This window comes from Manacus candei, unplaced genomic scaffold, assembly GCF_025592945.1.
Source record: "Manacus candei isolate 608988 ecotype Guabito, Panama unplaced genomic scaffold, ASM2559294v1 h1tg000011l, whole genome shotgun sequence".
Lineage (NCBI taxonomy): Eukaryota > Metazoa > Chordata > Aves > Passeriformes > Pipridae > Manacus > Manacus candei.
The window spans coordinates 26,453,889-26,477,112 of record NW_026138059.1 but is presented as its reverse complement, the minus strand read 5'-3'; the positions used below and the strand labels follow the sequence as shown (position 1 = coordinate 26,477,112).

At 42.9% G+C, this 23,224-nt stretch overlaps 1 protein-coding gene across 6 annotated transcripts; it reads left to right on the top strand.

Moving 5' to 3' along the window:
- The first annotated feature begins 3,077 nt into the window (after positions 1–3,077).
- CNR1 (cannabinoid receptor 1) lies at positions 3,078–21,234 on the top strand. 6 transcript variants are annotated; one of them, XM_051777753.1, is made up of 5 exons: positions 3,265–3,292; positions 4,198–4,235; positions 10,628–10,720; positions 11,113–11,220; positions 16,118–21,234. In XM_051777753.1, the coding sequence occupies exons 2-5, from the start codon at positions 4,231–4,233 to the stop codon at positions 17,598–17,600; spliced, it is 1,689 nt and encodes a 562-aa protein (XP_051633713.1). In that variant the 5' UTR covers positions 3,265–3,292; positions 4,198–4,230; the 3' UTR covers positions 17,601–21,234. The 6 variants fall into 6 exon arrangements, with proteins under 6 accessions (XP_051633716.1, XP_051633717.1, XP_051633715.1 ...); XM_051777756.1 differs by lacking the exon at positions 4,198–4,235 and having other exon boundaries at positions 3,078–3,292; XM_051777752.1 differs by lacking the exon at positions 3,265–3,292 and having other exon boundaries at positions 3,500–4,235.
- Positions 21,235–23,224: the final 1,990 nt, after the last annotated feature.

The window sequence follows — 23,224 nt, the reverse complement described above, 5'->3', positions numbered from 1 at the left end:
CTGGGAGACAATAGTACTCAGGGTGGTCAGCAGATACCTGACAGACGCATTGCTTTGAAATATGTTAACTGGGAGCAACCAAAAAAAAGGGGGGTGGTCAGCAGATACCTGACAGACGCATTGCTTTGAAATATGTTAACTGGGAGCAACCAAAAAAAAGGGTGAAATTCTGCTCTCAGGGTTGATGTCTATCCGCATCTTTTACTACAGATCTCACCTTTGTTAAAGAATGGTTTTCTCTCGACTGGCAGCAAGGCTTAAAGTGCAAGACAAGACTGCAAGTAGCCCTCTACTATTTCAAGCATTTGTAATTATGCACTTTAAAAAGGCAGCCGTGATGTGTTCTGGAATTCCATCATATGGTTGAGAGCCCAGCAAAATTCAGATATTCTAGTTTCACTAGGTGTTTGTAATTTAAAGTTTTGCTCCAAATCAGAATAGAAGAATTCTTTACCTTGAGAAAGTTCTGGAGAACCTTAATTTCAGATTGATGGTAATAAGTGACAGCTTTTTAAATTTTTGTATTATTTTGTAATATATATTATAAAAGGAAATATTTTGAAACCAAAACTCATTTTGAAGGAAGAAATTGAAATGTTTAGCTTGGAAATGTCACAGCGAGATGTTCCCACACTGTTGGAACATCCTTCACCACTTACTCTTTTTTAAATCACATTTCCAGTGCAACTGACACAAGTTTGAAAAGCACTTTGATTTTTACAGGGTCACATTTTCCAGTGGAAAGCTGTTCTTTCAGAGGTTTTCCAACCAGCTCTGCTACGAACAGGTGTCACAGGATTGCAACAAGCTTTCCTTTGCCAAATTGCTAAATTGCAATCAGGATCCTGGAAGAAGGGCTGAGGTGGGCAAGGCAGGAGAGGTCACAGGATGCCCCACAGAGAAGAAGGCTGAGAACCCGGTGCTTGAATCACCTCTGGCTACCCATACGTCATGTCTCCTGTGGAAGTGTTATAACTGTACTCTGAACTGGCAGTAGCAACTGTAGGGGATTTTAGGGGGGAAAAAACCCTCAGTGTGTGGGCATGGTGACATGTTCAACCCTACAATTTCCCTTTCTACCATACAAGTTTAGAAGTGATGGAAAGAAGGATTATGCTGAGACTGAAGTAACTCCCAGTTAAGGATGGGGATCATTAGGAAGCCACAAATGTGGAGGTGGGATGAGCAGTAACACGTGCCCTTATATTCTCTCTGAGGGCTGATTTTAGTCTGGTGATGTCCACTCGATGTGACTTGTCTTTGCAGAGGGGATGTGTCCCTCCACAACTGCGGAAGACATGTTTAACTTGGTAGGTTCACATTAAAATCAAAGGTATCCAACTCTTTCAAAGAATTAAAAAAAAAGAAGTTGTAGTCCTCTGAGAAGGAGAGGTCAGTACTTTCTGAAATGCACAGCCAAAGAGAAATCTGATCTGATTTAATGCAGTCTTAAACTAAGTTCTTTTTACACACCACTTCTGAATGACCAAACAGACGGACTGACTAATACCAGAAACTCAAGCTGGGCACAAATGAGTTAGCCTTTTTTCCCCCTCCACTTTTCTCACAGGGTGTGCCAGTTGAAATTATCTCCTTTCTTGTTAATTTAACGATTACCATCAGAAAGAGCCAGTGGTGGAAAAACTATAGGCAGTAATTATGATCTTGCAGACTCGCTGTGGGATTCAATGCAGGGAAAACACTGGATTGTGAGAATGAGGCTGTACTGCTCAGTAGATGCACTTCAGTGGATGGAGCCCTGAGATTTTGATTGCCTCGGACCTTGGGGGCCCAGCTTGAGAAGCCTTCAAGAGGAAGAGTCAATGTTAGATGGCAGGGACATCTCGAGTTGGACACCCCTAAAAAATATAGCCACCCAAAATCTTTAACTCTCACTCAGGAAGACCTGAGTCCTTTTTTTTTTTTTTTTCCTGAGAAACAAGGAATATGGCATATCCTTCTCCATGGGTGGATGGACCAGTTAACGTCTTTAGACACTATGTCAAATGATAAATATTTATCATCTTTCTGTATTAATTCGTGTGAAGACAAATACATATTTATGACACTGCAGAGGCAAAAGCACACGGAGCAAAGCCAGCTGGATATTGCGCTCTTTAGGAACTGGCTGTTGAATAAAGCTCAGCTTGCCGGTTGTGCCCATTCCCAGTTCGCCTTTGGAGGTATCTCGCCCCTCAGCACTTCTGAGGGTTGCCATGACGGCTGTCGCATGAGTCCCAGAACACCCAAGGCGGGACACAAGGATAGTGAGGAAAAGGGAAATAAACGATGGCAGAACTCTAGTGTTTCACAGGAAAAACTGGGACGGAGAAGGGACGCCCCACGCGGACAGACACGGCCGCCAACCCACCCATCCCCTGGGTGCGCCAACCCCGCGGCAAGCGCGGGGCCGGCCCGGCTCTCCCAGGCCACGCCGGCGTGTGGCCGGCCGGGCCCCCTCGGGGAGGGAGTGCTGTCCGCCCCCGCGGGCCGGAGGAGGCGCTGCCTTCCACATTGGTCCGGGGCCCGGCGCGCCGCCTCCCCCGGCCCGGTTACCCGCGGCCAGCGGCGGGGGCGCCGCGGCGGAGCGCCAGCAGGACGGGGCTCACGGCCGGTCATCGCCCACGGCCGGCCGGGGCCGCGGGGCACGTCCCGACACGGACGGTGTGGCCGGGGCCCGCTCTGCGCCGCCCGCCCCCGCGGTGTCCCTGGGTTGTCCCCGTGTCCCTGCCCTCGGGAGAAGTTTGGCCGCCGCCGCCCGTCCGCCCCGGCGCTGCCCGCGCGTGCAGGGCGCCTCCGCCGCTGCCAGGGCCGGGACAAAAGGCACACACTGACACGTGATGGGCGCCGGGCTTCATAAATGGGACCGGAGCGGGGCGGAAAGCGGGGGACGCAGCGGCGGCGTGTGTCGGAGCCGCGCCGGGCGCCCGGCGGCTCCCGCGCTGCCTCCCCGCGCCGAGGCGGCGGCGGGCGGAGGCGGCGGAGGAGGAGGGGGCGGGCGGCACATGGAGCGGCGGCGGCGGCGGCGGCGGCAGGGTGGCGGAGCCCGGCGTGCCGCCTGATCCGGGCGAGCGAGGGCGACGGTGGTCGGAAAGGAGGCGCCGAGGGGAGGGAAGGGAAGAAAGGGAGGCAGCCGGGGGGAGAAGTCTCCCACCTCCTCCTTCCCCTCACCGGCACCGCCTCCTCGGCGCTCCCCAGTGCTGGGGTGGCCGGGCGGGGCGGCGCTCACGCTCCCTGCCTGGGGTCGGCGCGGCCGGAGCGGGCGGGGGACGCGGCCGGTGCCGTGCGGAGGGTAAGGACGGTGCGCGGAGGGGGAGCGGGAAGGACCCGCGAGTGCCCCGCGGTCTGGGGCCAGGGACCCGTTGTCCCCATCAAAGTTTGTTGACGGCGTGGGTAGGACGGGGATGACACCGCCTGCCCCGACGGCGGAGCGGGCGGAGGGGAGAGAGCTGCCTGCGGAGCATCCCTCCCTGGGATCTGCCGCTGAGTCCCGCGGCGATCGCGACCTCCGCTGCGGCGGGGGCAGGGCAGAGCGCGGGTTTCGCCCCTACCCCAGGCACGGCCCTGCGCCGCCGCCTCGGGCTGCTGGGACCAGTTGGAGGGTGCCCCGGGACCACCCGGGAAAAGCTGGTGGTCCGAGGAGCGGGGTTTGGTTTCGCGAGCCCGGCCGAAGGAGGGGAGACCCGGCGGCCGAGGGGAGCCCTTCAGCGGGCGAGGGTGCGGGAGGCTGGTGGCGTTATGGTTAACACGCGTCTATTCTTCTGTGCGCGGAGCCGGCAGCCTCCCGGGCTCCCACAGGACCTTATCTGACATCGGAGGTTTCTCCTCTCATCCTGACCCACTGGTGATTTGCAGCGGGTGGTATTCAGCCCGTCTTTCACGTGCACTTTTGCTCCCTAAACTCTACCTTTGACGCTGTAACCGAAATAAAAGGCGGTTCGTAATTTTGTGCGCAATGATGTTCCCTTAAAAAATGTTACTTAGAAGTCCAGCATCCTCAGAATATCCCGGTAGTGTTTTTTGGTTGGTTGGTTGGTTGGTTTTTGTCTGAAATTCGGAGCTATGGTGGGGAGAGAGCCGAAAAACAGTGAGCCTTTTAAACTTCACGCAGCGTTTGTCATGTGAAATCTTCAGCTGTTGAGAAATAATTTTGAGCCAGATGGGCTTATTTTAAATGGGCATCTTTTTGTCTCAAAGGCATCTGCAAATCTCCATTGAGAACACCCCTGGATGAGGTATGTACCAAGCCTTTGGTAGGAGAGAGCTCATTACTGTGATTGCAGTTTGATTAAGTAAAATGGTGTCAGAAGATGAAGTCCGTAGTTTTCCTTCTTTATCTAAAATTATCATCAGTGTTATTTTCCGTGTGGCAGCAAATGATGAGATTAACAGTTTTGGCACATGTTTTTTTCTTTCAGAATATAAAGGGACATCTATAACATAGAGCCAGATAGCAAAATACTCCTTGAGTATCTACAAGTTTTTAAAAAACCACATAGTGTGGCTTTTTTAACCTGTTAAAGGTGTAGTAATGTTTCTTTTTTTTTTTTTTTCCCCCTAGATGTATCATCTTGTTTTCATTGTTATTGTTCACCCTTTCTTAAAGGAATATAGCATTCTCTGCTAGGGGTGGCACTGCTGTTAACACATACCAGGATCACTCAAAGAATCAGAGTGATGCTGAGTATGATATTTAATAACAAAATGTGCAACATTGCAAAAATTACTTGGATGTGCTTAATTCTTTTGTCATTACACCTCATATCAGCCACCACCCAAGAAAGGAAAAAAACCTCTGTGACTGTAATAGGAATATTTATTATGCAGGCTTAGAGTTTATTAAATCAGTTGTAAAAGAAATGAATGTAACATTTTTAAACAGTTCAGAGCATGAATGTGTAATTCCTGATTTGCTTGAGGTTAAAATTAGTTTTGTAGCAACCAGTAACAGCTTTGCTTTATTTTCTGTTGGTCTTTGGAATAAGAAGCAGAACCATTTGAATAAAACCATTTTAAAGCAAAATTGATAAAAGCAATAATTGTTTGACTGAGCCAGGCATCTGTTGCCAGGAGGGAAAAAAAAAGTGTTGGCTAGGTAAGGAAGCTGACTTATTTGCTGTGGGTTTAACTTGCCAACCATTCTATCAAATCAAAATACCTATAAAACTCAAGGTGGAGGTGGAAGCAGGTTACAGTATTGTGAGGCTGGTGGATGCCTTTGATCCTGGCTGTTGTACTTTGGTGAATGATGTTAGCTCAGTTTCATAGAAGACCCCATTAAAGGCTTTCATGCTCTATTTAGGGAATGGCAGTTCTTAGCCAATACAAGCCTTTCTTTCCCTTCCCCTGTTCACAAGTTTCTGATTGGGCAGTGGAAGTTTAGAAAGAAATAACTTTTTCTTTCTTTCTTTTTTAAGCCATTTCTGACTATCAGTCTTTAATGTGGCAGTCTCAAAATGCTTGCAGACTGTCATCCCACTGGGAATTTTGGTGCTGAAAGTGTTACGCACTAGAGAGGGAGAGGTGGCATGGTTTTCAGTTCTGTTGAGTAGAGGTAGGTGAGGACATTAAGAAGCAACAGAGAATCCAAACCCGTTTGTTAATTTAGTGTTGCCCGAGATTTTTACAAATACATTGCCATTCATGGTTCTGCAGGTCTCGTGCACTCTCTTCCACTCACCTAGTTTCTCTAATTCTGCACCTTTAGAGAGAAATTACTGTAACTTCTTTCTCAGATGCAGACTTTGTGACCTCTCTAGTCATGCAGTCATCTACCTAGGCATCCACAGAATTCATTTTTCTCTACAGTGATTGCTCTTCATTTCTTTCCAGATGTCTATATTGTCTTTATCTGAGTCTTCTCATGAAACAGTAAATTGTTTTTCTGCAATTTTTTTTTTTGTGCAATTTCCCCAATAGTTTAGGCTATGTAAAATAATGGATGTTCTACAAAACCACTCATCAACCATTTAGGTGAGAATTTGGAGATTTTTCTCTAGCAGCAAATTCACAAGTCTGATGATGATTTAAAACATGTCCTGTGGGTGACCCTGACACTGGGATTTGGCCAAGTTCAAAGCAGCTGTGCAGATGGACACAGAAGACAGAAGGCAGAGGGAAATAGACCCTTTTAATCATAACAAGGCTGCTCTTGTTTTCTTATCTATAGTGGAAATGAACACCAGCCCCTTGTACCTAAAAGCAAGCTTGCAAATGTGCCAGAATAGACAGCGAGAGCATTTGTTATTAATGCAAAATTAAAAATGTGGCAACTGTCTTCTCAGTACTGCTCTTTATGTCTCCATTTCTAGAATGACACTGTACTGCTACCAAAAGTGCACATCCCATTGCTCTTGGTGGGATAAGAATTTCCCCCCTAGAACTGAGGCCCTTTGAAAGTGCGTGGCTTTGTTAATGATCGCAGAAACCAGCTATGACCTGTCCTTTTGAAATGGTTGTAATGACTTATAAATCAATTTCTCGTTAGAGAGAACGTTTTTTTTTTCCTTTTTCCCGAAGGTGCTGTTGTTGCTCATGAAAAATGACTGGGTTTGCAACATAAGGTTGGAGCACATTTTATTCTGCCATTTGTGCCTCATGCAGGGGCATTATGGTGATGCATACCCCAAGCCTGGTTCTGCCTCTCTTCAGGGGGAACATCCTTTATTGATCAAGCTAGCAACATCCAAATTACTGACAAAATATATATTTCACTACTGGGTATGTTAGTACAATGGTTACTCGTTATACTGTGATTGGACTGTTTGGTGAAACTGGATGTTTTATACAATTCAGATGTTGTATTATTTGTGTAGGTTGAGGCTAGATGGCATCAAATAGTACCTCATCCTGTGTTAACTGTTTTATGGCAATTGTATATTCATAAGAAAGGCGTGTTAACTCATTGTAGAGTCCTGAGCAGGAACAGTTCTGTACTGTCAGTTTCCTTTCAGCCCTCACTGGAGTAGTTTCTATCTTTCTGCACTTTAGGAAACATTTCAAAGTTTGTGTTTAGGGACTTGCAGGTCCCCCACCTTCCTGTTGTGCTGAATATGTGAAACATGCTCTCAGAAATCATTGTTTTTAGTCAGTTGTATCTCTGTTTTAAGGAATGTATTACTGAAGTCCAGACCATACATGTACCTGGAAAAGTAGATGGCATATGGCATATGTGTATATACCTGCAAATAACTCAGTGGTAGATATACCAGTTTTAGATTCCTGCTTTTCCCCAGGAAGGCTGTGTATAAGGGAATTCAAAAGGATATTCATCTTGCCTATATCTTTTGTATCTAAAGTTCTAGCTTGTCTGCTTGTCCTCTAGCACTTGAAATTTGAGTTTATGCATGACAAACAGTACTGCAGTGTTTCTTCCTCTAGGCATGTGGACGTTTTTTCTTTCTGTATTCCTGTTTGTAAATTTATGCATAGAAATATATATTTGTATATACACGCATACAAATAAAAAGTCATAACTGCGACCCTGAGATTAGCTCAGTTGGTCTGAGCCTGGTGCTAATAATGCCAAGATTGTGGGTTTGATCTCTGTATGGGCCACTCACTTAAAAAGTTGGACCTGATGATCTTTGTGTGTCCCTCCCAACTCAGAATATTCTGTGATATTCTCAGTATATTTTAACTATTTCTCCAAATCTGATGTAATATTGGTTGGATTCTCTCTACAATTTATTGTTCTGGCTACTTGGATATCAGATTCTATTGTAATTCTTTCTCACTTCTCCTCTTCTCTCGCTCTCTCATTTTTTTAAAAAAAGAAAAGCATCTGCATATTTCGAAGACATGCACCACTGCCAAACAATCTGGTGTAGTGGCTTAATATGCTGGCAAATAATTTCACAAGTTGTTTGTGTGTGTGAAGGCAGTATATTTTAATATCATTATATTTTGAATGTAACTATGAAGACAGTTATCTGAGCTTATTTAAATCTTATGAAAGGCCAGGCAGCTCCAGAAATTAAAGAATGCATTACATTTTTTAATTGGAGAGCATATTTTTGTCCTTCACTAATGCTGATGGTGTGGGACATCTCATTTGCAAAAAGCCTTTCTAACCTAGCTTCTGAGCATTGCCAGTATTGATGGCTTAATAATAATTTTTTGGAGAAGTAGGCTCTTGAAGACTGAGGTAGAAGGGATGTTGCTTTCAATGTATTGCTGACCTTCCATGCACTAACTTTTTGTCATTGCGTGTAAACCCCCTTTTCACTTCTGGTGTGTTTATCTGCTGTATGGATCACTCAGTGGCTCCATTTGAGCACTCTTCTCCTTTTCACCTCTGAGGTCCATATCCTGTACTTCATTTTCCTTAAGCAGTTTGATTTTAATTAATATCCCTGGCCAAATTTGCTCAGCTGATCTCTCCTGAGAGTCCTCAGCTTGTTCCCCACTGTCCGTGCGTACGGTGCTGTCCTTTTTTCTGACCTTACCAAAGATGGCTTCTCAGAGTCCTTTGCGTCTTCCTTCGTTGCTTGAGTACAGATCAGAAATGGACTTTCAAAAGAGCAAGTCACTGCCTGCAGAGCAGTGGATCTGTTCTTTCTTTATGGTGAGATCTGAAAAATCCCACTAGCTATATCCTTCAGCTTACAGAGGTGTCTGAAGTTTGCATAGCTCAGAAGAGGAGGGAGAGTTTCTCTTGTGAGTTTTCTCCTTCACCCGATCTGCTTTCCTCCAGGTGATTACAAAGGCAACTCTTCTCTTTCTCTGCATCTCTGCCTCACAGGGGCTTCTTCCACTTCGGTCTTCCTCTCTTACCTTTCCCCACTTTGCTTCTGTCTCACCTGGAGATGTCTTATTTCCAGTATGGAGACAATAGTTATCTTTCCTCTCTCTTACCAATCCTCATCACACCAAAAACTTAACCCATATTACCTTTGCTCTTAACATCTCCTTGCTAACTCATGAAGTCTTTAATTAAAATTTGTTACAGCCAGTTTGTTGCAGGAGGATGAAAAAGCAGACATACACTCTGTGCAGTTTATGAGCATTCTCCCTGGAGCCTGATGTTTTTGCTATCTTTCTCTCTCTAATCCTTACTCTTTTAATAAAGTTCGCTAATATTTTCTGCTGCAACAAATTCTTGACCTTCTCTCTTCTGCTCTGGCCATTACATGGAAGCTGTTTTCTTGGAGTGGTTCTCTCTCTCTCTTTTTTTTTGCTTCCTAATAAATGTGTTTTCCACCCAGTTTCATCCTCTAGACATTACATTCTTCTGAAGACCTTTAGCATTTAGCATCCAATGGACCCTGGGTCTTTTATGTCCTACTCTGTTGTTTCAAATTACTTCTCTCCCTTAAACTACACATTGTGTACTAAACTGCCATTTCTTCTAGGTACTTTCAGGAGAATGAATGTTCAGCTCCCATCTCTTTTGCACCTGGCTGGACTTCTCTGTCCCTGTTTAACATTTATGTCGATTCTGCTCAGCAGTAATAAGTGCATGCACCTTTTGGCATTAGGGAATGGGTAGAGAAGAGGCTGGAAATTATACAGTTTCTGTTGGAATATTGAAATCCAAGATAAACCCTTTTGTGAAAAAGTTTGAGAGTTCAAAATTGACCAGTTTAATGAGTTCTCTTCCATTTTCTTTAAAATGTGAATACCATAGCATTGTATCAAACTTTTTGTATTACCTGTTCATTCTGCTGTATTTGGAAAGGAGAAGGGAAAGTCATTTATTGGGACTCCAGTCCCTAAACTGGAGCTGATTTTAAGCAAACAACCAGGTCACAATTGCTTCATGATTGCTCAATTGTTTCCTTTGATCTGAGTCTTACCTACTTTAGCAAGCCACTTTATTCTCTTCCAAAGTTTTATCTTTAGATGAAATTAAGATATATAAACTGTGACAGATATTAAAATCCCACATTTTAAGATAGACACCTTAGCCTTCCCTTCTTTCTCCCAAAAGCTGGGCAGAGCAGGTAGCTGTAGTTTCCCATTAATGTGAGCCTGATGGTCCCCTTGCTGGTTTCTGATTTCAGTACTTTGCCTTGTCTCCAACTTGGTAGGCAGTGTGTGTGTAAAGGGTTGTATTTTATAAGCTGAGGGCTTTTGACTGACTTCAAGAGTTTTTCACAGGCAGATGGGGCAGCTGTCCCCACTCTTCCTCTCCTGCACCTGGGTGGGATGCAGGAGACAAATCCTTGAGTTGCTTAGTTCAGAGAAAGGGCTTCAAGCTAAGCCTCTCACTTTCCAGATGTGCACCCTCCCTCCTGGTGCCTTTATTTCTGGATGTTTAACTCTTGATCCATCATGGAACAAATTGAGCAGTTTAGAGGTGGGCAGCAGAATGTAGTGGCTGCCAGCACACTGACCTGCCTTTCAGGAGAGCAAAATTTGGGTCCTTTGGCTGCACCAAATGGAGCAGGACTTCAGCCTTGCTTTTGAATCTCTCTAATCTTAGACACACGTTTGTGCCCTGGCTGTCTGGGAGGTAAGGCACAGTCTCCTTTTCTCTGTACATGCAAGTCACCTGTGCTAAAACTGGTACACACATCTCACCAACAAAACTTGGGAGGGAGGAAATAGTGTTATTTCTTTTCAAAACATTGTCCACCACTGACTAACGCCCTGTTTTCCCCCTTCTTTTGTTTTTGTTGTTCAGATTGTCGGCTGCTGGATGCTGGGGGGTGTCACGTAGGGGCTGTTTGCCTACAAATTGGAACAGTCCAGCCCTTATTCTGCTAGTGTGCAAACGGTATGTTAATTAACGTAATAACCATGTAGCTGTGGCTTCTTGCTAATTAAGGTTCAACTTACCAGAGATACGATCATGTTACATAAGAACAAAATTTGGTTCAGTACTTGCATGCCCTAGTTTACCCCATAGCTGATAGTGCCTTGCTATATCTAGAAGATAACATCCCTCATTTGGTCCTCTCCTAGTGTCTGTCTCCTTCCTGATCCCTTACATAGAGAAAATTCTGACTGAAGTGACTGCAAGTTTTCCTGAATTAGGAGTGACAGCGTTTTTGCCATTTATAGCCTAGGAGTAGCACAGTGTTGGAGATAGAGTAGTAAACCAGTAAATAGGATAAGGGTAACATTGCCTTCACATTCTTGTCAACATGTGTTTTTTTCCTTGCTCAGTGTTACTGAGTCTGGAAATGCCATTTCTCAGTCTGCACATTTCTTTCTCTGGCTTGGAAACCTTGTTCTGTCCTCGAAGCAGTATTGTTCATCGCCATATGGGATAAGGTAATTATTAGCCATATAAATTTTCATTTTATAGGACAGTTCTAATTCCTAAAGGCCAACAGTTACCATGGTAAACCTCATTTCTCTCACGCTTTTCCAGCTGACTGCGTACAAGTATAAATTTCTGTTTCTTCTATGGTGGTACTTTGTGGACCCAGTTTGGTAGGAGTCCCAGTGTACTGGGCACTGTGCAAATTTATCAGAAGATAAAGCCCTTCTCTGAACAATTTGCAACCTTACAACATGTATGCAAGGAGAGTACATTTACATATTTTTGTCCATTCAAAACTTGTTTCAATTCTACCTACTTGTCCTTTAGCCTGTTCTTAATTGACTGTGATTATCATAGAACAACTGTATAGACACGGAGATCAAAATATTTTCTAAAATAGAAGCTAGAAAGGTTTGATTGTGGATTTCCCTTTCTAGTTTTGATTCCTTTTCTTGCCATGTCAACATTTTTGCAGTTATCAGTAGCATCATTGTATTGCTCATAATTACTTTCCAAGGAAGAACACAAATACTCACTGTTTCTATTCAGGCTATTAAAATTGCTCTATCAATCATCCTGGTTTGAAAATAATAATAAATTCAGCCCTTTTTATAGACAACGATAAAAACTTTCCAGCCCTCCCCCTCCTAGAGAACAGCAGGAGAAGATAGGTAATAGCATTTTATTGAAGTCACATTCTTGTTCCCAAGTGAACTGGTCTTGTGGACCAATAAGAAATCCATGGGAGGTGTAATTCTCCCTGTTGTCCTTGATGGTGAGTTACCAGTCTTTTATATACTATGTATTTTTTATTTTACCTAAAACATATATATATTCTGATACCACCGTAGCATCTTTTAGGATGTAACCACACAGTGGAGGGCAGTAGTAAGACTTGCCCCCTCAACTCTTCACTAATTCTTTCACTTCAAAGGCAAAGTCTTAAAAAGTTGTGTCTTCAACCGTCAGGTGATGTTTAACACCTCACATATTTGATCACCGGGAAAGTAAGCTGGGAAAAAGGGCTGGAGGAAGTTGAATACAGGTCTCTGCAGACAGCTAAGCTGGGAGTTTGTCAAAGCCACTCCATCTAGTGGCAGTCGCTTCGCACAGCTGGTCTGATAGTGCCCTTCAGCAGTTGCTGGATGACCCGAGAAAGGTCTAAAATGATGTTCAGCTTTTCCTTTTCTGGTCTGGTCTTCAAGATAAAAGATGCTTGAAATTTTTGTCTGTTTTTTAGTTTTTATCTGTAGTCATAATTCAGTACTTGCTGTGAATTGCTGCGTGCAGTCGTGGAAACACGTCAAAAATTTTGAGTACCGGTGTCAGTGCACGCTCTCCCTCGTCTGGCAGAGCAGGGTGGCTCTTCATCACTGCTGTCCTGTCTGTGAGGGGACCTTGCCACAGCACACAGCCATCACTCCAGCCCTATCCAGAGAGGACAGATCCGTGCGGGGGATGCATGTTCTCTATGGAGGCTGTGAGAGGCCACAGGGGCTTCTGGAGTATTTAATGTAGAGATCACCATGGGTGTTGAGTAGTATAGGTTTGTGTTCCTGGGCTGTATGGGTTTGGGTTGTGTTGAAGCCAACTGCAAAGAGCAGTGTGGCCACATTGCATGGAGTGTCTGTGTTTGTCCTCAGTGTCTGCTTGCCGTGCCAGGTTTGGACAGAAAAGCTCAGAGAAAAAATATGTGTGTTACTGGGATGTGCACCTGACCAAATGAAAAGACCAGGAACAAGACCACTGCTTCTGCCATTGCCTTTTCAGCCTATGTCAAATCGTACAGCATCTCAGACTGTGACCTGATAACCACAGTGCCAAAGGTCCAGTCTTGTTTTCACTAGACAGCCATGGAAAACCTCGCTGATCTGTTCAGTGCGTTTCAGTAGTGAGCTTATACTGGGATAAACTGGTATCTAAATTAAAATAAATGAATTTCCTGTAAAATGCAATTCCAGATCAGGCAAATGGTTGTTCTACTGCAACTTTAATAAAAATCAACTGCTGCTTGAATAGGTGCATACACACATACAGCTAGAAATTTCCAATTATGATATTCCCAGCAGCAAACAAAACCAAAATTAATGTCAGCAGCATCCCCCAGAGCCTAAACTACATCACTAATGAACTCCCAAGTACTCCCAAAGAAAACTCTCTTTGCAGATACAATAAGGTAGAAATTACTGTAATAATCTCAATGTAAAAATATAGAGGAAAAAAAAAATCATTGACATTCAAAGTAAGACTTGCCTCTCCTGATCCCATTAACTGTGTTGTTAGCATAGCATATGGATGCATAGTGATACTGTCACATAACTCACTGCCACCTTCAAAAGAACACACAGGAATTCGTGTTTTTTCATTTGGATTTCAAACAAAGCACGGCACCTAATTCTGACGAGTCTATACTTGACATGACTCCAGCAGGGACCAGCTACCTCATAACAATTTGTTTGTCTGCCTAGCAGAAGTGCTCAGTTGCATACAATTTTTGAAGGTTTCCTCAAACATAATCTTCTCGACATGGGGCTGTGGCTTTAATCATTAAAATGGTTTTCTTTCTTCTGTCAAAAATAAGCTGGAATAACAGAGGATACCACAGCCATCCTAACATGTTTTTAGAACTACTTGTTTTATTTAATATTTTTGGGTAGTTTTCAAATTAATAACTCATTCTTCACTTCTGATTTTAAACTGGTATTATAATGCCAAGTGTAAAGTTGCCAAACTTCACCCAAAGCAAATTTGTTAAGCAGAGTCATCTTTGCAACGTGTAGATTCTCTAGGAACAGCTGTAAAGCACCTTCTGGAGGAAAAGTACTTTATGTATGGATTGTTGTCCATTTTTAATGTATGCTTCAGTGACATTTCTGTCCCTCACTGCTCATACCCTCAGAATTAAATTCCTTAATGTTGTCTGTCTGTCTAATAATTATATTGTTACCTGCTGAGCAAACTATATCTGCAAAAGCTGACTCAGCCAGTATATTTTGTGCGTTAAGACTATCGCAGTAAGGTTTGTTTATACTCGTCCTTGTTCGCAACACTGGAGTTGCAGTGTCTTCTGGAGGTCTAAGTTCCCTTTAGTTATATTCCCTTTAACTATCAATGTCCAGGCCTGCTTAATGAAAGGCAAAACTTTAAAGAACTGTGGAAAAAGTCTTGAGTGTTCAGATGCTATAAGCAAGGCAGGATAAATATATCATCAGCCAAATGATCTCTGCTTTTAGAAATGCTCCTGATTTCTTATGCTTTTAAGTTGTTGGCTATCAAGTTATTGGTATTGTTGTAGAGAGGAATCCTTTTCTGCTTTCCAATAGTTTTCATGGGAAAACAGAACTGTGGTACCTACTGTGCAAATCTTCTCTTTAGGAGTTGAGGTGATGAGTAGTCTGAGTTTTAGCAGATAGTCTCTTGTGCTCTTTCTGGCCATTTATTGTCACTCGTGTAAAGTGAACAGGTTAAGTCAGTGCAAGCCTATATATTTCATCTGGGATTTCTTGAGTGTCACAAACAATTTCCTCCATTCTAAAACCAAGAAGCAGCTTGGTTTTGCTCCTGTTGTTGGTGTAATCATCTAGATGTCCCGTAGCAGATGCAGAATAGCTGTTACACACAAAAGGAGTAATTCTGACTCTTATTTACATTCAGACCACTCTCATTCATTCAGGTGGTGGAAGGGGACCCTAAAGCAGATGTTCAATCCATATTCAAGGAATTTTTTTTTGGGCAAAGTAATATAAAGGAGTACTGCATAAGAAGAGCTGTAAGACTTGTCAGGTGCTGGTGAGGGTCCTCTCCCAAGAGTACCCTGACCAGGAGTTGCACCTTGCACTATCCATGAGCAGAGGCTGAACATGACAGGACAGACCACTGACTACCTGGGTACCTTCTGCTGGGTCCCCCCCATTTCTGAGGGGACAGAATGTTTTTGAGGGTGTCCACAGCAGGACAAGTTACATTACCATGCTTCTCACAAGAAGCAGTGGCTCCTGGTCCCTTTTGCCTGGAATTTTGACAAGAGCTGCACTCTGCCCTAAACTTGGTTCCATGTTTATCTAGACGAGTGTGAACAACCCTGGTTGAGACTTCTGGTCTATACAGGGCAGATCACTGATTCTCTCACTGACTTAGCAGTGCTGGTTACCTTTCCTGAAACTGCGGACAGAGCTGGGTAACACCCCGCCTCCCTCATATAGCCCATACATCCCAGTTACCTTAGTTTGCTTAGCAGAAGGAAGAAGTAATCTTTGTGTATGAATGTAATGAAGCTATATATTTGTAGGTTAAATCCCTTGCTAATAAATTTTCAATAGCAAATTCAGGATGTTAGTAGACCTCAGGTTGCTGTAACTGGCTAATGTGAATATGCAGGCATATTGGGTGAACTGTGAAATTTAGAGTGCATGGCTCTGTCTCCATTGCCTCTCTGTTGTCAAGTTTTCAAAACCCTTGGTGCTTTTTGAAAGAAAAGTAATGAAGGTGATGATTCAGTTTATTGCTGCAGTGGTACTTGGTGTTATCTAAATGAAGCAAGCCCAAGGAGTATTGGTCTGCAAGGTACTTTGCAATCAGAAGTCAAGTTCAGATCTAGAGAAAAATATCTTTCTGGTGGAGCAGCTCAGAAGGTTTTGATGAGAAATGAGAATTGCTTTCCTGTGAAACACTATGATTCCCTGTGCCTCTGTTTTTCATGTCACTTCTTAATGTAATTCGGTTTTGGTGAAATCCAGGTGATTTCTTTCTAAGTGTTCAACCCACCCTTATTCCCACAGTGGCAAAGTCTAGACTTGCACTGAATATAAGAGAAGGGTTGATTTTGTTTGACATAGTTCAACTAAATTGTTTATGGAGTTTGTCTCCCTGTTTATGTTAATGAAGTCTGATCTTTTCCCCATATAGGATTTCCTCCGATGCATTTTTCTGTCCCCCAAGTCTCTCTGAAACCAACAAGACTGGGGTTATGAAGTCAATCCTAGATGGCCTCGCAGATACAACTTTCCGAACAATCACGACAGATCTCCTTTACGTGGCCTCCAACGACATCCAGTACGAAGACATGAAAGGCGACATGACATCCAAGCTGGGGTACTACCCCCAGAAGTTCCCTCTTTCCTCCTTCAGGGGTGATCCTTTCCAAGAAAAAATGACTACAGGAGATGATCCCCTGTTGAGCATTATTCCCTCAGATCAGGTCAACATCACAGAGTTTTACAACAAGTCCCTGTCCACACTTAAGGATAATGAGGATAATATACAATGCGGGGAGAACTTTATGGATATGGAGTGCTTTATGATCCTGAACCCCAGCCAGCAGCTGGCCATCGCTGTGCTGTCGCTCACCCTGGGCACCTTCACGGTCCTAGAGAACCTCCTCGTTCTGTGTGTCATCCTCCACTCCCGAAGTCTCCGGTGTAGACCCTCCTACCATTTCATTGGCAGCCTGGCTGTGGCCGACCTCCTGGGCAGTGTCATTTTTGTCTACAGTTTTGTGGATTTCCATGTTTTCCACCGGAAGGATAGCCCCAACGTCTTCTTGTTCAAACTGGGTGGAGTTACAGCCTCCTTCACCGCTTCCGTAGGTAGCCTTTTCCTCACGGCAATAGACCGATACATATCTATACACAGGCCACTAGCTTACAAAAGGATTGTTACCCGACCAAAGGCTGTCGTAGCATTTTGTGTGATGTGGACCATTGCTATTGTAATAGCCGTTCTTCCTCTGCTCGGCTGGAACTGCAAAAAGCTCAATTCTGTTTGTTCGGACATATTCCCTCTCATCGATGAGACGTACCTGATGTTCTGGATTGGGGTCACCAGCGTCCTCTTGTTGTTCATTGTCTATGCCTACATGTACATACTGTGGAAGGCTCACAGCCATGCTGTTCGCATGCTTCAGCGGGGCACGCAGAAAAGCATAATCGTTCAGTCAACAGAGGATGGTAAGGTACAGATCACTAGGCCTGATCAAACTCGTATGGACATCAGGTTAGCCAAAACCTTGGTCCTTATTCTAGTCGTTTTAATCATATGCTGGGGCCCTCTCCTCGCCATCATGGTGTATGATGTCTTTGGGAAAATGAACAAGCTTATCAAGACTGTCTTTGCCTTCTGTAGCATGCTCTGTTTGCTGAATTCAACAGTGAATCCCATCATCTATGCTCTGAGGAGCAAGGACTTGCGACATGCCTTCCGCAGCATGTTCCCCACCTGCAAAGGAACGGCACAGCCCCTTGATAACAGCATGGAGTCTGACTGCCAGCACAAACATGCCAACAACGCGGGGAACGTGCACAGGGCTGCTGAGAGCTGCATTAAGAGCACAGTTAAGATTGCCAAAGTTACCATGTCTGTCTCCACAGACACAACTGCTGAAGCATTGTAAGTCAGAAACTTCTCAGCTTGGGAGAGGAGTTAGTTTAAAAAAAAAAAATCAACAACAGAGAAAACCAAACCCATGGCTTAACGTGTTTGTACCCTCCTGTAATATTTTTTGGTTTGTCATTGTAAGCTGAGCAATGATTGTGTTAAGAGCATTACCATCAGCCAGTTCTTCAGGTTTTACAATTAGGTGTTCAAGCTAAATTTCACAAGTTTTTTCTCAAAAAGTGTTTACTGAATAATAATGTTTCCTGAAAGAGCACAGAGAAAATACCAGATTAGCAATGGTTTCTTTTGGAGTGTGAAGAAAAATTGTGAAACCTAATTGAAAAATAACGCATTCTAAACCAATACCATCAAATAAGAAAAAAAAGCCTTGTAATCACGATGTTCATTTCCATGTGAAGTGTATTTCATGTCTGTAATAGGAGTTTCTGATTTTTTCCAAACGCGGCAGTGCTGAGTTTTAGAGGTTTTGTAAAATGTGTCGTGTCCTGTGAATTGTATGCTGTTTTATTGCGTGTTATTGATATTTGTCTAATTAAACAAAGTGATAAGGTAGACTTCTGTGAAAATAATGTGAAACGTGATATGTAAACCCCATTGAAAACACTTACTGTATTTGAAGAATTCCTATGAAGTTTTATACTTTTAGTGGTCTTCTGTGGACTTAGAGGAGAGGCTTTGTGTTCTACTAAAATTATTTCCCAACTACCTTTTATTTTCACATGCATATGAGAGTAACAGCAACATAGGAATAGAGGAGGAATATGAGAAAGGAAAGCACTGGTTCAGACTTTTAAATACCACTGCATTTATGCAGAAGGATGTTTATGGTTGCATAGACTACTGCCCCGCTCTTGGGTGTTGCATGAATACGAACACTGAAAAGCAAATGTCCCGGATATTGGCTTCTTTAATGGGTAACTGGTTTTAAGCCACGTGCTGGTGCTGGACCACTGAAGACAGCATGTGTCAGACTCAAAGTGCCATGTTATCACTGTGCAGTTGATGTATATTTGAAGTGTGTCACATTCCTGTATCCCAGGTTTAAGCAGATTCAGAGCCTGAGATGCCAAACTTCCGTCTTCACTAAAAGAGGAGGAAATATTGTCAGACTTAGACATTTTCTTATTGTGTGAGCGTGTATATAAATAAATATCTGTGTGTGTACGTGTGTTTGCGTGTGCGTGTGTGTGTAAGTATACTAATCAGTGTGAGTCATGGTAGCATAACTAAGATAGGACACTATAACCAAATGTAACTGTATTTCTTGTTGCACGCTTTGCACATGAATTCTATTTCTAAAATTGAGTTCTTCCAACTGATTACTGATGAAAGTTCCATATTAAGAACATCTCGATCCACTCTGAGATGTATATCAATGTATCAGAGAAAGCAACCTTTCAGTTGCTCTTGGGAATAAGGGGAAAAAAGAGGCAGAGCATGGAATGAACCCGCACTGACAACTGCTGTGGCTGTCAATGGTGTTCCTGAAAACTGAGAAAGCCAGAAGTAAATGATAGTTTGTTTTAAGGCTGTCAGTAGTCAAATCTGAAATGAGGTGAGTCTTGAAATGAGGTGAGTCTTGCTGAAACCAGTGACAAGGTTTGACACTACCAGCTGCAAGGAAGAAGCTATTGAAGGAAGATGGTGACTCTGTTCCATGGTGGGATAGTTTCTGCCACCTGAGACTGTCACAAGGAACATATTATGAGATAGTCTTTGAGGCATGGATATTCTGTAATTCTGTTCTGAGTCAGAAGGTCTAGGGTCCTCTTCTCTGCTGCCTTGCTTTTTTGGACTGTTCCCTCACCCTTCTGACTGATTTCTGCCAAAATAGCTGCAAACACAGCTTAGCCTTCTAGTGGCCTGACACTTGCCACAACAGGGGTGACTTTCTCCATGGCACAGGGTGAGTGGAACAAAATCCACGCTGCCCTGCCACTCGTCGTTGGTCTTACGTAGAGGGGGAGGGAGGGCAGCAGCCCAGGGTCTCTGGCTGCCATGACATTCCTGGGACATTTCTAATGCCTCAGTGCAGGCCAGAGCAGCCCAGCCCATTTCAGCCAGTGACTCTGCAGGGATGCAAGTGGCTCCAAGTTCAGGCTTGATGAGTGGTGACATTTCAAAGATCAGATCAGGTCACATTCTGAGCAACAGCTGGAAGAGGCAGGGGTACTTTCCTCCTCCACCCACCTCCCCCTGCAGCTTACTTGGGTGAGAGGGCAGGGCACCATGCTCTCAAGAGGCCCACCACACTCAGCCAAAACCTGTGTATTGCAGAGGACTCCCAGAGGTTGTACAAGTCCTCCTGAAAGATCTTTCTTATATCTAGGTCTAATCCATTCTAAAGAAGTCCTCTGGGAGGAGGGGGGGAAAGCCCATTTGAAATGTAAAGGTATTTTAAGAGCCATTTTTGAAACTGTCTTCTTGTGAATTAAATGCAAACTTTGTGGACTTTCATTGTGCATTCACGTTCTAAATTTTACGTGATAAGTCATGGGACAATGGGGCTGTCTTGGCACTTAACTTGGTGCTTACTGATATAATAAGAAATAGCATCCTGTGAAACGTTAGTGTCTATCATCATCATTTATTTGCATAATGAGTTTTTCTAAAGCTCTGGGAACTGCATCGGTTCACTTAGAACCATTTATTAAGAGGCGGCAACAATTTCCTTACATGTTGCACACTAAGTAGAACTATTCTTTCATTAGAAAAATCTGCTGCCATTCCAAGAAAAGCTGTACTTAAACTTCAGCTTTAGGTATTCCTACTTTGCAGTTGCCTACCCTCACTTAGTGATAGCACAGCCAAACGATTTTGTGTTCCATGGCCACCCACACCATCATCATCAACCAACCAACCCTTGTTGCAGTTACGTCTGTGTACTGACTCCAAGTGTCACGTATCTACCGAGAAGACCATCTGTGTCACATGCGTGCAGAGTTAGATTCTCAACAGTCTGATTGTATATTTGTATAATATAATCTCCTCAATGCTGTGCAATCACTATCCACATCTTCTTGCACTGGCCTTTTGATGAAAATTTTAGTATGTTTGTTGTGAGATAGGCAGTGCATTTTACCTGCTGTTATTGGGTTGAATGTATGTAAATAAGTGAGAAAAAGTCATCTGTACAAGCAGTGGCCTAAAAAGTCTGTAATTGTAGACTAGGAAAATTGTTGAAGTTGCTGTGACATCTCAAATACTACCTTTGAATAAACTGTTTCCAGGGTCTCTTGGGATGCTATTTCATAGTGAAAGGAAAATCTTTCCTTGTGAGAATATGAGGTAAAGAAATAGAATTACCTGAGTTTTTTATTTCCAGTGTTTTGAAGTGGAGAACATAACTCTTTATTGTCTGTAAATCTAACATTATTACTTCCTCTTAGAAGAATATTGTATCATTAGATGTTTGTTTCAGCTGGTAACATCCTTGCAACTGTTGGAATATTTTTCATTAGCAACCTGTATAATAGTTTGTACACAAGTACTGTTCAGATTGTCATGAAAAGTAGTTTTGACCATTTACCTACCAGTAGCAGAATAGTATTTCTGTAAGATTTTCAGTGTATTCCTACCATATCATATTTTATTTCTATAATGTAATTAAACTGTTATTTATTCAAGGACAAAAAGTATTCCTCTGCTTTTTTGTTTTTCAAATTTTGAGATAACCGAGGAAGCCATGTGATAATGCTGCCTCATTCCACAATCTGGTGCTCTACGTTTTGTTTATAAGTTTGTCTGTCAGATTCTGAAACAACTGCTTAAACAACTTGACAACAGGTTGTCAAGCTTTGTGGGTTTTAATTGTACGTTGATATGTTTGAAGGAGGAGGTAGATTATATATTTTATATTTGTGTATTCAGTACTATGGAGACGAGAGAGAAACGACACAGTTAAAACTGCATCTCCTGTTTCATTATGTAGGCAATTTCCCCTTTCCTCTGTATTAGCCAAAATGCAATAAATTTCTTTTTCCTTCCTTAGATGCATACGTTTGCACGGAGATGTCACATTAAAAGAAACCCATATACTTTGTAAAAACAAAACACAAAAGAGCAGAAGAAAGGAATACAAACTAAAATAGCGCTGCCAACAGCAACAATGATCTAAATTAGTTACTGGGGTTTGTGAATGTACTCAAGAACTTGAGACAGTCTGGTTTTGGCCAGTGCCAGTGGGGGAAGATTTATGGGTGTAGGGAGTGGAAGATGAAGTGGTCCAACAGGGATGTACAGAAGCTGTGCAGGGAGAGCAAGCTAAGCCTTGCCACTGCCTATGGGTTGCACTAAAGTGCTCTTACTGCTGCTCATCCACAACAGAAAGAAAGGGTTGAAATGTCCCACTAAATGCTGTAGAAAGGTCCCTGCCTAATTCAGAGGATCAGTTTTCCATATGGCATAAATGCATGTTTGTTGGGCAATTTTCCTTGTTCACATCTGTGGTCTGAAAACATCCTTAGGGGATGAAGTGAGCATGTCATAGAATCAGAATCATTTAGGTTGGAAAAGACCTCTATGATCATCAAGTTCAAACATGAACCTCACACTGCCAAGGCTTTGGATCATGGCTATGTCACAATACTTTTATTTTTAAAAATTAGGTCACTGGTGAATTGAGAAAGTCTTGGCAATGCAAAAGCAACTAGGAATAAAAGATTAGCTCTTAATCTTTAATTGCATACTACATTTAAGAAGTCTGAATATTTCTGCTAAAAGCTGTCACTTTCAAGGCAGCCAGGAAACAATTCCCACTGTATTTCCCTGCTCACTGGAAGACAAGGGTTATACTGCCACAAACTGTCAGCTCCTCCTGATGGTAACACCTGACTGCATTTATAAGTCTATTCTAAACAACATAAGAGGAAATAATGACAGCTTTCCAAGCAACTGCTTTCCCCTGTTATACTGGTTCAGGAAATGTGCAGGCAAATGTACTGTTGTTGTTTCAGCCTTTCATATTAACATCTGTTATTGTTTCCACTCTTCTGACAGATGTTTTAAGAAGTTACAATATCATCATGCACACACATCATCAATAAAACATCTTCATTTTGTTGGTGGGGTTTTTTTTTAAAGTTTTGTCTTCAGTGAAAGTCCAGCTTTGACTTGATTGAAAAATTAAATCATCATATCAGGGAACAGTTTATAGTAGAAGAGAAAAAAGTAATTTTGACTGTGTTTAAGAAAGCATAGGGTGAGGAGTTTTATTTGACACTTTAGAATATATGTCTTCCTCTATTCTTTGTGCATTTGTCTTTTTAGGTAGTCAATATAAAGAGTTTTCTTTAAATAGCAGTATAATATACAAAGCACAATTTCCTTTAACAGGACTCCTTAATATGAGCAGCCATCTAATACTGCTCTTTGAAATTCAGTTAGGAGAAAAAGTGATAATGAGTCCAAGGTAATCTTAATGACGAGGCATGACATGCCCTGGTATTGCTTTCCAATAAATCATCTTTGGTATTTCAAGCAGTACTGAGTTTAATGTTAAAGCATTTTAAGCTATTGAATCCTGTCTCAATAAAGTCCGTTGCAATTTTTTATTGACTTCAGCAGAGATGATGTCTTACCCCAGGTTTTTGAACTATGAGCTTGCATTTGGAAAGTGCA

Excerpts from the sequence above, each read along its gene's own strand:
- CNR1 (XM_051777753.1), top strand. Across the intron at positions 10,721-11,112 it reads ATTCTGCTAGTGTGCAAACG|TGTTACTGAGTCTGGAAATG; the intron begins GTATGTTAATTA and ends TTCCTTGCTCAG. Across the intron at positions 11,221-16,117 it reads TCATCGCCATATGGGATAAG|GATTTCCTCCGATGCATTTT; the intron begins GTAATTATTAGC and ends TTCCCCATATAG.